The 15,000-nt window shown below is 41.9% G+C and overlaps 1 protein-coding gene across 1 annotated transcript in view; it reads left to right on the top strand.

The window, feature by feature from the left end:
• ctnnd2b (catenin (cadherin-associated protein), delta 2b) overlaps window positions 1-15,000 on the top strand; it is a gene marked incomplete at both ends in the record, with an annotated part of 250,756 nt that overhangs the window by 200,737 nt on the left and 35,019 nt on the right. The window contains one exon of the mRNA XM_080439208.1: window positions 4,467-4,653. Coding sequence (XP_080295334.1) covers window positions 4,467-4,653 — 187 coding nt within the window. The remainder of the gene's footprint in view (window positions 1-4,466; window positions 4,654-15,000) is intronic.

Raw genomic sequence — 15,000 nt, 5'->3', positions numbered from 1 at the left:
GCTATAAGGTTGAGTCTTCAGATTACGGCGGAAAATTGGGAGTGAATCTGCTGTAATGTTACTGTAATGGGGACTCTGGGGAGTTCGTTCCACAGTTTTGGAGAGCCAGGAGGGAGAAGAGTCTGGGACGCGTGGTGGAGCGTTGTCCTGGATGTTTTAGAAAAGGTTCAGACAGTTTCCTTGTGTTTAATAGATCTGATCTGAGTGAGCGGGAGTGCAGTCACAATATTATCACAGTGTTATCACAAGAAGCCATATAACTCTAGCTGAAAATCCCTCGGCCGTCTTCAGATAAGCCTCGACAAGGTTTTTCCTTTATGAAGTCGTATATACCTTCCGCTCTAGTAAAAATAAACCTCAATGCCTTACTTACACCATTATTGTGACAGCCAGCGGGGCGAGTGAACCGGTGATGAAATCTGGTGCTGGAAAACTGTCCCTAATAGGCTACTGTATGTAGCATGGGCTGTCATACGAGACCAGCCCCAACCAATCAAATTAACGAGGGGCGTAAACAAGTCCTCAGGCAATGAGAGGAGAGGAATATCTCTGCTACATTAAGCTATAGAGAGCGCACGCGCACACACACACACACACACACACACACAAATACACACACATATGCGCTGGTATCCCTTAAACAGTGGTGTAAAGTAACTAAGTACATTTACTCAAGTATTGTACCTAAGTACAATTTTGAGGTATTTTTACTTTACTGGAGTATTTCCAATTTTCAATTATTTTACTTCTACTCCACTATCTTAGAGGCAAATATTGTACCTATACTCCACTTCAATTATTTGAAAACTTTAGTTACTAGTTACTTTGTAGATTAAATGATCATATTATAAAACATGCATTAACCACTTTAGCCCTATTTTTATATATTCAAACATTTTAGTACTTTTACTTTTGGTACTAATTATATTTTGATGCCAATACTTTTGTACCTTTACTCAAGTGACATTTTGAACACAGGCCTTTTACTTGTAACAGAGTATTCTTACATTATGGTATTGCTACTTTTACTTAAGTAAAATATCCGGCGAGTACTCCTTCCAGCCCTTAAATATGTGAGACCTACGTCAGCCGCTTCCTTCTGTAAAAAAAACAACAACCACTAGATGAGGGTCTCATCTCACTGAACAATCCTGAAATATGGATATGAAATGCATCAGGAGCAAAGTGAGGGTGCAGCCAGAGATGCTACTGTGTTGTTGTCCCCCCCCCACTATGCCATTTGAACAACCAAAGTCCTTCACCCTTAATACAGCCGTCATCTTGGATGTCTTATCGTCCATGTTGAAATCATATAATAGTATGTATTCCAGGAACGGCCGGGGCGGCGCAACGCAGCGTATACAGTCGACACACAATAAAAAATAATTTGTGGTGAGGACACAGACACAAAGCACTTGCTCGACTATAGAGACAGCAAATGAATATTGAGGGGTTGAACGTCATCGCTGCTCGGCGCGTTGTCGCTCGCGGCAGGGGTCAGGATGGTCTGATTGAAACAAATGCCCTTTAATCACTTTTTCTTGCTCTTGCGTCACTGTGTGTTAGGATGAGGTGTTAAATCAATGAGCGGCATTGTTCTTCTTCAATGTCTGTTTCTAATTGCTGACATTAGTACCACAAGGACATGTTTTATTAGATATGATATCTGGCATTGGTTGTATTTGTACTTTTGGCCAAAGTGTTATTAATATATGATGGACAGTGGCAGACACTGTAAAAAGCTCTTTCCTCATTCAGAGTTATATACAGTGCTGCCAAATTCACGTTGCAACGCAGTAACTTAAAGGTTTCATGACATTCAGTTTTACCACACATTAAAAGTCTTTGTCATGGTCCTTGAAACGTGTATAAAAAGTTTTAACAAAAAATTTCACTCCAGTGATCCATTGCAGGTGTTTTTCTCTCACATTTCTAAAGCCTTTTCAACTGCAATGAAAAAATTAATCTTTGCCTGCGGGTGTCGCTGTTGAGGGATTTTGCCTGTCAATCATCGGCTCTGCTCCCCCCCCCCCCCCAAAGGAAAGGATAGGGGAGGGGAGGGGCGAGGAGGGGAGTGGGCGGGATTAATGGCCTGTGACTTCACACTCCAAGGGCCAAGCACAGATTACTTTTCAGCCTAATTATTCAGAAAACCCCAGACCACAGAAAATCCACTGAATGTTCAAAGTTCAGATTTTTTGGGTGTAATTGAGGTCATAAAACCCCCCCAAAAAACATAAAAAAGTGAAAATGAATGTCATAGAACATTTAAGCAACTCAAGTTATCAGCCCATCCCTTGTAAACGTCTGACAGCAGGGAAGGTTATTCGTCTTGGGCAGAAGGAGCCACAAAGCAGCAGTAGGCCTATAGTTCATAAAATCAGATCAGAATTTTGTTGCATTCGTCAAGCCAAAAAAAAACTCAAGTGTTTGAATCTATTTAGTATGTAAATATGTCACCAATGGTCTCAATAAGAGTCAATCTGCGCTAGGAGAGAGAGAGGAGAGCGGAAGGAAGAGGGGAAAGGAGCTCTTGGTATAATGTGACAGTAGCAGCTAATTAGCGCGGTGTAGCCAGAAGCTAGTCATTTAGAGAGACTCTTTTTATGACCGTGAGCGGGAAAACGCACGCTGAGTCCTCAACGCTCGCGATATAAACCCACTGCGTCCTCCATGCTGCTGACACAGATAATAAAGCTGATTTGTCAAGAGGGCTGAGACACACACGCACGCACGCAAGCATGCACGCACTCACACACACTCGCACAGAGAGACAAACCTATGCACACAGCCACACACAGTAAGTAAAAGTATCAATACTGCATGTAAAAATACTCTGTTACAAGTGAAAGTAAGGTATTAAAAATTTACTTGAGTAAAAGCACAAAAGTAGTGGTATCAAAATGTACTTAAAGTACCAAAAGTAAAAGTACTCCTTATGCAGAAGGTTCCATTTCACATGTTTTCAAATGTGTAAAATTTATAAAAATCCTTTGAAAATTGCAGATCTACAAGCTCACAATGCGTCGCAAAGCGACGCATTGTGAGCTTGTAGATCTGCTATTTTCAAATAGCCAAAGTATATATACACACAGACACACAGACACACACGCACACACACACGCACACGCACGCACACACACACACACACACACACACACACACACACACACACACACACACACACACACACACACACACACACACACACACACACACACACACTCTGCTATAGATAAGAGAGGATGTAATTACACAGCTAATGGTCAGCCAAGGGTGAACACCAACACACAAAGTGGTAAGGCAAAGGATGCCTGCCTTCCATAAATACAACATGTATACACACACACACACACACACACACACACACACACACACACACACACACACACACACACACACACACACACACACACACACACACACAGTGGTGGCAAGTAACTAAGTACATTTACTTAAGTACTGTACTTAAGTACAATTTTGAGGTATTTGTACTTTACTTGAGTATTTCCAATTTCCAATACTGATGAGCTTGTGGATCTGCTATTTTCAAACATTTTAGTACTTTTACTTTTGGTACTTCAAGTACACTTTGATGCCAATACTTTTGTACTTTCACTCAAGTAACAATTTGAACACAGAGTATTTTTATATCGTGGTATTGGTACTTTTACTTAAGTAAAATATCTTGAGTACTTCTTCCACCACTGCGTACCTGTAATTAGAACTGTAAGGCAAAGGGAAATGTGGGGCGGACGGGTTTAGATGCAGATTGTAGATGGACACCAACGTGAACACATTATTATATATGACTGCTCGACAAGGGCAACCAATTATGATTATGTTCTCTGTGTGTGTGTGTGTGTGTGTGTGTGTGTGTGTGTGTGTGTGTGTGTGTGTGTGTGTGTGTGTGTGTGTGTGTGTGTGTGTGTGTGTGTGTGTGTGTGTGTGTGCGTGCGTGTGTGTGTGCAGATCTTCAAGGTTATCAAAACCGTGTGTGTGTGTGTGTGTGCGCAGATATTCAAGGTTATCAAAACCCTGTGTGTGTGTGTGTGTGTGTGTGTGTGTGTGTGAGCGTGTGCGATTAAGTATGAAGCATTTGATTGTGCTTCAAGGAAAGCCTATAGAGAATAAGAGAGAGAGAGCCTTGGGGTAGTGACGTAATTTAGAAATGTTTTAACACTAATATCTCTTTGGTGGGTCCCTGGCACTGAATCTTTTCAGATGGGGTTCCTCTGCCTATAATTCATATCAATTTGGACTTCCCTGACATGAGAACCACCGCTGTAGACAATGAATGGAACCTCACTGCTTTTTCACGATGCAGAAGTGTCACACTTTTATACGTCCTCTGCTTTGCAGGGGGGCATTTCTAGTTTACTAATGTGTGTGTGTGTGTGTGTGTGTGTGTGTGTGTGTGTGTGTGTGTGTGTGTGTGTGTGTGTGTGTGTGGTTCTTGCCGACAGGTGTCCTGTGGAACCTGTCGTCGTGCGACGCCCTGAAGATGCCCATCATCCAGGACGCCCTGGCGGTCCTCACCAACGCCGTCATCATCCCTCACTCGGGCTGGGACACGTCCCCGCACACACAGGAGGACCGCAAGCTGCACCTCCACTCCTCACAGGTCCTCCGCAACGCCACCGGATGCCTCAGGTTGGTGTGTGTGTGTGTGTGTGCGCGTGCTTGCGCGTGCGCACATGTGTGTGTGTGTGCGTGCGTTTGTGTGTGTGTGCGTGCGTTTGTCTGTGTGTGTGCGTGCTTGCGCGTTCGCACGTGTCTATGCCTAGTGCATAGATCTAGATACACTTAGATATCTATACACATACTGTAAATATCTACACATAGAACTGTACTGACTGCTTCTGCTCATTCCAACTGCTGAGCTTCACTTTCTATGCCTATTATGTCTATGCTGACTGAGTTATTCTTCGACCCACGGCTTTCACAAATGAATGACTACTACGAGGGCCTACTAGGGCCACAACTAGTGTGATATATATAGTACATGTTATTGTTGGCTTTATGTTGTCATATTTATCGTAATCAGTCTTTTCATTTGCCAGCCTGCAGCTTTGGTTGTCCACAACAAAGAATAATGATTAATCATATATCAACTATATAACACATTATATTATATGATTAGACTAGATTAATACCACACTGACCAGCCACCCCCCCACACACATAGACATCATTGATCTCGGCAATTTCTTTGTTGCTTGTCTCTCTTCTAAGCAGTGGTGTAAAGTAACTAAGTACTGTCGTGTATTTGAGGCAGTAAACTGCGGGGTTACCAGGCCCGCTGGTTGTAATAAAGTAGAGGAGAAGAGATGACGGATCCATGTTCACCATTCATTCATTGGTTTATTTACAACAGCATAGCTTCCAGGGGCAGAGCCCTGTCCCTCAGCCCTTCGGCCTCAGGACTGCGACCAGGACTGAGTTACCTTTTCATATCACCTTTTAAACTGTAGGTTCACATTACAATACAGGCGGGTGTGTGGGGGTCAGTGAGAGCCCCCCACCTAAGTCCTTTGAACATTGGCAAATGGTACTGTCTCTCTAGCTGCTTCCTGCATCCTGCTCAAGGTGTGACCAGGATGAGAAGACGAAGGCCAGACCTGTTGTCTCTCCAGTTAACAAAAGAGATGTAAATCACACTTCACAGCTATGCACAGTATCCTTGATTTTCTATGCAAACACCAGGCTGGGTCACAACACATTATTTCTTCTTTAACTTTAGTATCATTTCTATATGGTTTTGACTTGCATACTGTTAAAATATAAGCAAATAAGGGCTAATATACCACAGTACATTTACTCAAGAACTGCACTGTACAATTTGAGGTTTTTTTTTTTTTACAAAATTCACTTCTTCCTCCACTGCTTCTAAGATACTTTTTGAGAGAACACTGAATGGTAAAGATCTCTTTCGTTTATTAATTCATATGAGAAAGCAGCCTATATAAAGGCCATGGTATAGAGCTTCCATGGTTTATTAATTCATATGAATATAAGCAGCATAAAGGCTTCTGTGACAAAGACCAAGAATAATGAAGGCATGTTTCATAACAGCGTTGACAGACCTACAGCGCAGGCCAATACATCATCCGCCTTTTGTGCACCATAATTACTCTGTGAGTGTGTGCGTGTGCGTGTGCGTGTGCGTGTGCGTGTGTGCATGCGCGTGTGCGTGCGTGCATGTGCGTGTGCGTGTGCGTGTGCGTGCGTGTGTGTGTGTGTGTGTGTGTGTGTGTGTGTGTGTGTGTGTGTGTGTGTGTGTGTGTGTGTGTGTGTGTGTGTGTGTGTGCGTGCGTGCGTGCGTGCGTGCGTGCGTGCGTGCGTGCGTGCGTGCGTGCGTGCGTGTGTGTGCGTACGCCTGTGTGTGTGAAAGGCCAGGTGTTATGCTGTGTCAGCTCTCTCCATTCTGCAGGAATTCAATACAAAAGTGATCCATGGCACTGATAGCACAATGTATAGAAAATATGAGGTCGTATTATGAATTCATTTGCAGCCCCATTATACAGAATATACATTCTGGAGCAATTTTTAATGAGAAGTACTGTAGGTGCCAATGCTCATTGGTTGGTGAGATGATACTTTCACTTGGAGAATAATAATATTATGATATTAGAATAATATACTTCACATGTATAGTAGTGCGTAGCAAAAAAATCTTGAAGGGGCGTCACATTGGTGGGTCATACACAGCTTGACTTAACATTGACTCTTACCCCCCCAATATGTCTGCAGCTACTATGCCACGCCCCCCGCCCCCCCCCCTGTGGTGACGACACGTTGCCAAGTACTATATACTTCCCCCTATATATTATGCATCATACAGTAGGAATTGATATAATGTAGTCTAGAGTAGATCACTTACATTTTCACTACACATAGATGAATTAATAATTATCTTAATTCATTAAGACGTTCAGTGATGAAATTAGCATTTTAAATGTGTTCCCTGTTCTACTTCATCTGTTGCAGTTCTAAGCTGCTTCGTCTATGTCTATGTGATATAATACACTTGGTGATTTATGATGAGAAAAGGAAGGAAGAAAAGGAAAAGGAAAAAACGTCAGGAAGGATGACAAAATAGGGGATCCACCTTCCATGCGCTGAGTGGGCATTAATGTCCAAATGCATAACAAACAAACAAAATAACAAAGCTATTAAATGTCCAGGTGATAGTGATAGTAGAGAACTACAATACACGTATTTAGTAGTGATTGATAATACATAAATCACGATGGTTGTGATATCAAAAGGGTCAGTGAGGTTCACGAGATAAAATTGCCATAACAATAATATCTCTGGCTCTGCCTGACGCAGATCCAGTCAAGGACGCTCAGCAGTGGTATAAAGTAACTAAGTACATTTACTTAAGGTATTTTTTTTACTTCAGTATTTACAATTTTCAATACTTTTACTTCTACTCCACTACATCTCAGAGGGAAAATATTGTACTTTTACTCCACGACAATTATATGAACTTTAGTTACTTTGCAGATTTGGATTATTAAAGACAAAACATACGTTAACCAACTAAGCCCTATTTTGTACTTCAGCGATTTGAAAATTGCAGATCTACAAGCTCACAACGCGTCGCTCTGCGACGCGTTGTGAGCTTGTAGATCTGCTATTTTCAAAAGATTTGTATACATTTTGAAAGCTGAAATGGGACATTCTGCATAACAAATACTTTTACTTTTGGAAGTACAATCTGATGCCAATACTTTTGTACTTTTACTCAAGTAAAACGTAAACACAGAACTGAGTATTTCTGCATGCAGTATTGATACTTTTACCTATAAGTACAAAATGAGAGTACTTTTTTCACCACTGACTCTCAGCCAGCCAGCGGCCGAGAGTGTGGAGAAGAGAGCGATCGCTGTCTTTAACGATTCCGGCATGTAGGCTACTATACTGAAATACAGTATTTATTTGAGGGAGTTTACCCTGTTCCCTGAGAAGCTGCCCTAACCCACGTCAGGAGCCCTTTAATGAATGATGCCATTTCAATGGCTCTGGCAGGCCGGGCCGGGGAGAGGATAGAGAGTCTGTGCTTCTAAATAAGTCTGGCAACGTAGAGAGAGATGGTCTGGGAGAGAGAGAGACCGGGCTGAACGCCAGACATAGACTTTGATGATGGCTCATATTTTGGCCAGTTATACTGCTGCTGCTTATATTGAGTGGCAAACAGAATCCGAACATCTGCAAACGCAGAATAATGAAAACTTAAGAGACTTATTATTCACTCACTCTCTCTCTCTCTCTCTTTGTGTTAATTTAACTCTGAGAGTGCACAAATGTAACCAAATGGACCCGTGACGGGTCCATTTGGTGTCTCCTGTTCCGCGGTGTGTGCCACGCCCTCTACACCCTGACACTCTCAGAGTGACAGGAAGATTTTGCGGTGCCTGCATAAACACTGCACGGGTTGGATGCTGACAGAGGCTCCAGTCCCTTGTACATTGCACGTTTTTTTGGGCGGATTTTGTTCGTTTCTTTTTGGTTTTTGGTTACTTTATTTTGGTTTTATTTAATTCTTATTTTTGCCTGATTGCACTGATTTAATATTTTTATTTATTTATTATTTTAACATTTATTTTTATTATTCTAAATGACCTCAAGGCAAACACAGGCCGAGGCACAGCCAAGTAGGAGTAAAACTTTATTTTACCCGCTGGCTGTTTCAAATAATGAGCAGAGCCTAGCAGAGAAAAGAGAGATGCATATCCAGGTATCTTAAAGGCATTTGAAGGTAAACAGTCCTCTCCCGCATTCATTGAAAAACTCCCACCAATCATTTATGTTGGGTGGGTGTATGCCTTGCCCACGTATCCAGGTATATCACCTTTTTCACCCAGTGAGAGGAATTGAGCATCAATCATCTACGGTTATCAATAGCTACTGTAAAGTATAACGAATAGAAGGTTTGGCACAGAGGCTTGTGAGTTTTGTTCAGAACATGAAGTTTGCTTTATATTAACTTAGTAAACGTACTCATCACCAGGCAGCCGCACTTGGAGTTGGCGTCTTGGCGAGCAATGCTAGCCTGGTAAACCCTCCCTCCGGAAATCTCATTTCCATTTGATTTCAGGAGTGAGTCTGGCCTGATCGCCCATTCTGCAATATTGGCTGTGTACGCCAAATGGACGAGCCTATCAGCGTCTTCGCACATCGTTCTGTGATTGACAGCGACAGTTGGCCAATCAGGTGGCGAGTTCGAGTGAGCCCGAATGGCACCGAGTGCAGCCTGAATGCAGCCGACAAAACACGAACGGCAGCCATCTTTTCTGTGCGCTATTTTCTCCGCTGTTTTTTTTACTTCAAAAAGCTCTCAAACTTCTATTTTGAGGCACGGAATTTACTTAAGATATTGTTTGGATAGAATTTAGTTGTTTAACTTCATATATGTGGTCAATTAATCATGACAGAGCCTATTTAAAAATAAAAATGTAGAGAACCGGTAGGGGCGGGCAGTGACACACATGTATCCGAATAAGGCAACCCATTTTGGGCATGGCCGTCTCAAAAGTCCCGTTGCGTCACATTAGTCTGATGAACTGCTGATTGGCTGAAGGGGAAAAACGATCATTGGCTGAAGGGGTTGTCAGTCAACGGTATTACTCCCGCCCAACTCCAGCCCACAGCCAATATTGCAGAATGGGTGATCAGGCCAGACTCACTCCTGGAATCAAATGGAAATGAGATTTCCGGAGGGAGGGTTTACCAGGCTAGAGCAATGCACCAGAGGTGTACAACTTCATGACATCACTCATTTTAGCACATTTTTGAAAGTCTAAATGTTTTGAAGCAAACATTGTTAACTCAAATCTTTGCTTCTGGGGGGTCCCTGGGGGTCCCTGGGACAACGTATTTTGGGATGGTGGGGGGGGGGGGGGGGGCGTCCGCGGCCAAATACATACTGTTGGGGGTCCTTGACATGAAAAAGTTTGAGCACCACTGCCCTAGAACACGTGTACGCTATTAGAACACACACACACACACACACACGTGCACGCACGCACACACACACACACACACGCACACGCACATGCACATGCACATGCACATGCACGTGATGTGTGTGTGTGTGTGTGTGTGTGTGTGTGTGTGTGTGTGCGAGTGTTGTTGTTGTACACAGCCTTCCCAAAGCAGGGACATGATTGATGAACCAATATGTGCAGAGAGGCGGGCTCAGTGACACCCTGATCCCCACTGGCCCCCGGAGAGATCCATCAACATAACAACCAATCAGGCTCTCCGCTCTCTCACACACCCCTGCTAGCCACAGACAGCATCTGATCAGGAGCGCCGTTAGGATTCTGCCAAGTCACTGTCTGTGTTCTGTCTGTCTTACTGTCTGTGTGCATTCAGGAGTCAGTGGTGGGAAGTAACTTAGTACATTTACTCAAGTTCTGTACTTAAGTACAAATTTGACGGGTGTGTGCGTGCGTGTGTGTGTGTGTGTGTGTGTGTGTGTGTGTGTGTGTGTGTGTGTGTGTGTGTGTGTGTGTGCGAGTGTGCGTGTGCGAGTGTGTTAGTGAGTGATAGCTTTGTGTTGAGAGGCTTCCAGCTCGGCTCGGAAAGCTAATTCATCTTTCTCACACGTCGTTAGGGGAATGCAGGAAGTCTGATTACAGATTCAATATTTCATGGTGGCTTCAAAATCTAACTCGCCACCTGCTCTCTCTCTCTCTCTCTCTCTCTCTCTCTCTCTCTCTCTCTCTCTCTCTCTCTCTCTCTCTCTCCCTCATCTCATGTTGTTTCTGTATCTGTTTAACAGTCTGACGTGGTTCAGTTCATTGACTACAGTATGACTCACGGTATAGACATATAGATTACTGCCAACCATATTCCAAAGCATACTGTACTGTGCTTTGCCATTGGATTCAGTTCAAAACTAAAAAATAAAGCTGATCTTGTTTACAGACATTATCATTCCTGCATGTGCAGCACACATTCAGGGGCCAAAAACGTGTGTGAAACATGTTGATTAGACCAGTGGATCCCAAACTGTCAATTTACTGTCAAGCTGTTCCCAAACTTCCCCAGAAAACAGTGATGCAATCGTCTGCAATTTGACATACTGTATAGACCTTGTGATTGTATTACAACTTCACAAAATCTGTTTTTATCACTTAATATTAGGCTTAATATTGGGGTTAATACAGTATAATTATTTAGAGATTTTAATTTAATGTAATTTATTTGTGCTGTTATGGTAATTGAAAATGACACTCACATCTGATTTATATTAGTTGCGACTCGTTGTTGTGAGCTTGTAGATTTGCTATTTTCTGTGCCCGACACTGGCGCACAACTACAGTAACTCTAAATCAGTAATTCCTTATTCACTTCTACACTAGCTTCTACACCAGCTTCTACACCAGCTGCCGCTTTTCTTGAAAAAGAGCCAAATCGTGTCTTCTTCATCCAAATGGCACAACTTCACTTAAAAAGACTACAGTGTATATACTCCACCATGCAATTTCATTTAGAGAACATACAGCCACAGATGAAAGGAACCTGCAAACATACATAATAGCTGTGTTTTCAAACACAATACAATGCATAGCAAGCAGCAGTACGGTACAGAAGAGACTGTGCTGACATAACATTATAGTAGCAGTGTCTGCTCCGCTGCCAAGATGTAAAAGATAGAGTCCTGGAGCTATCAAATGGAATACAGTATTGTGATAATGGTGGTTGAAACTAGATGCTATAAGATTAACCAATATTAAATAGGAGGCTACAGTATGATGTTATCACAACTATCTAGCGAGCCAGAAGGCTAAATAATTGGATTGAGGGATGGTATACTACAAACTTTACCTGGTGCTAGCCAACTTTGCAAATGAATAACCTACTTTGTCGTTGAACAGTGTCGGATGGAAGTTGCCAAAATAGCCGATCTACAAGCTCAGAACGCATTGTGCAAGCTCACAGTGCTTGCACAATGCAAGCTCACAATGCGTCACATTGTGAGCTTGTAGACCTGCTATTTTCAAATGGCCGAGATGTATATAGGGCTGAAGTGGTTAATGTATGTTTTGTAATAATAATCAAAATCTACAAAGTAACTAGTAACTAAGTTTTCAAATAATTGTAGTGGAGTAAAAAGTATAATATTTGCCTCTGAGATGTAATGGAGTAGAAGTAAAAGTACTGCAAATTGGAAATACTCCAGTAAAGTAAAAATACCTCAAAATTGTACTTAAGTACAGTACTTGAGTAAATGCACTTAGTTACTTTCCACCACTGAGAGAGAGACAGTGTTTTTCCTCGGCTCATGCCAACAGGGAGATGATGTTTTTGCTTCTGCAGCCATCTCTCATGGAGGAATGGAATTGAATTATCTTCTAATTATTGTAGATATTTAATCTCTCCGCAGTGTGAGTTTTCCATGTTATTTTCCCGCTCTGAAATATTATAATCAATGATAATCTGCAGTAAACTGACTCGCAATGTTGGGCTCAAGGGCCTCGAGGGGATTTATAAAGCTATCTTTCTGCAAGATTATAGCTTAGCATTTTTCATTAGTTTTTATTTGTTTTTTATTGTTATTATTTTTTGGTTTTCAATATCAGTTTGGTTTTAATTAGTTTTTAAAGCGGGTTTGCTAGTTTTGTTTATTTAGTTTATGTTATTTATTAGTTTTTGTGTTATTATTGGTAATATTGGGTATTTTGTCAGGGGTGAGATAAAAAAAATGTACAATTTTGAGGTATTTGTACTTTACTTGAGTATTTCCAATTTCCAATACTTTTACTTCTACTCCACTACATCTCAGAGGCAAATTTTGCACTACACTACAATCATTTGAAATCTTTAGTTACTAGTTACTTTTCAGATTTTTATTACAAGTTACTTTTTCAGATTATTATTACAAAACATACATTAACCAATTCAGCCCTATATACATTTCGGCGATTTGAAAATAGCCGATCTACAAGCTCACAATGCGTCGCGGCACTTTTTCTCTGGCACACCACCCGCCATGATGCCAGCAAGCCCTGGACTCGGGACTGCGAGGTGCCAACAGCTGGCATAAAACTGGCACAGCAACAAAACATTGGAAGATAGATTTCATATCCACCCAACCATACTGGTCGTTTTTTGGTCGAAATTAAATGGACAAAGCTGAAAACTAAGGACATTTTCTCTATAATTGTCTTCGCCAGTTTATTATCTCCCTCTCAGTGTGGACGTTTAATTAACCTCATGGCTATATATCTGGAAGTGTTGTTTCACCTTGGCAAAGTGTACTAGATGTTACATTATTTCGGATAGTACTGCAGTGCAGTGTTGATTTCGTCGAATAAAACTATGCCGATTTTTTTTCGGCGACTACCTTTTTTCACTGACGAAAACTACATGAAAACGAAATAAAAACGAAGCTATGATGACTAAAAATAAGACTAAATATATTGACAAATTCGTCAACAAATAAAAACTAGACTAAAATGTCAGGGAGGGATCAGTGCCCATACCCTAGGTGGGGTTGGTGAAAGGGCCTCTCTGTGTGGAGTTTGCATGTTCTCCCCGTGTCTCCTAGGGTAGGTACCCTCACAAAAACATGCAGTAATCCTGGTCACTATACTGCCTCCCCCTGGCCAGCCGGGGCGCCTGATGGAGGGGAAGGAAACTGGTTGGAATAACGTGTTCCTTCCACGCGCTACGTCCAACCAGGGAAACTCTCCCCTGTCAGGTGACAAGAAGGTCAGACGGCTCTCATGCATTGAAGGAGGCATGAGCTCGGCCCTGGCCTCCCTAGGTTGGCAGAGGGAGTGTAGTGCCCAGGATTACATAGATAATTGGCACTGGGTGTAAAAACTAGGGTTACAAAATCGTGGGATAAGAATTTAATTTAATTTAATTTAATTTAATAAATTTGTATTCGAAAGACTATATAAATCAAAATATGCTGCTAAATAAATAATACTTAATTTTTCTACTACTGCCAGTACTGTAAAGTGGAAATGTTCCCATTATTGTTAAGTATCTTTGACCAGAGTCGCAATAAGTAAAAAATGTGAGTAGCCTTCCATCACTGATAAAGAGCTCTTATTCCTTTATCGGTTTCTTCTTGTATTTGAAGAGAATTTTTGCATTTACTCATGGAACTGATTGATTGATTGAATACAAAAGCACAGGAAAGTACAAGTTCAATACAAGGTCTGCTAAGAGGAATTCAAACCCAAGAAAGCCATAACCTTTAACTTTATACTGTGGACGTATCTATCAACTACAGTACCAATGTTGTTGGCCGTGGCACAGAGTTATTTTTATTTTAGTGTTTTTAGAAAAAAGGAAACACAACTACAAACTGAGGCTGGAATCAAACCAGTTGTTTGTCATTGGAGTGTCGATACAACATGTTTCCCAATCATTCGGGGGAGGCGGCGGGTCAAGAAAAATATGATGTATTTATTTCAGAGCACTTTAAAATCCTTCAGTACGTGACCCCCTCCTTGTAAATATCCAACGTTCCCTTGATATAAGCGCCGGGTTACACAGAGGCTAAGGACACTGCTAGCTTGAGCTAGGCAAACAATTCCAAACAAATTGCACAAAAACAAACCCGCTGAGGGTCTCTTATGCCCGTAAGCAGGTGCAGAGGGCGAGTTAATCGCTCAAGTGGTGATTGAAGATAGAAGGGTAGCAGCTTTGCTATGACAACCACTGCAGTGCATGCAGACTGTATAGAGACACAACCTGAGAGGTGGGCCCTTCACTGGGAACGCTGAGGGCCCCACATCTCATTTAGCAAAGATTTGTTTTTTTTTGCCCTTCTGTTTTTCAGTGGTGGAAAGTAAATTTACTCAAGTACTGTACTTAACTCTCTCAGTGCCAAGCCCCGAGTTATCCTGAGTTTTTGCTGAATGCTCCAATCCCGAGTTTTTTCTTTTTACTGTGATCGCGCTATTCTGTTTATTTTTCACCATAGGTTTCGAGTTCCACTTACTTCACCCACACCGGGATCCGGTT

The sequence above is a fragment of the Gymnoscopelus braueri genome, assembly GCF_963280865.1.
Source record: "Gymnoscopelus braueri genome assembly, chromosome: 10".
In the NCBI taxonomy this organism is placed as follows: Eukaryota; Metazoa; Chordata; class Actinopteri; order Myctophiformes; family Myctophidae; genus Gymnoscopelus; species Gymnoscopelus braueri.
Note: the sequence above shows the minus strand (reverse complement) of the source record. Positions and strands in the feature narration are given on the sequence as shown.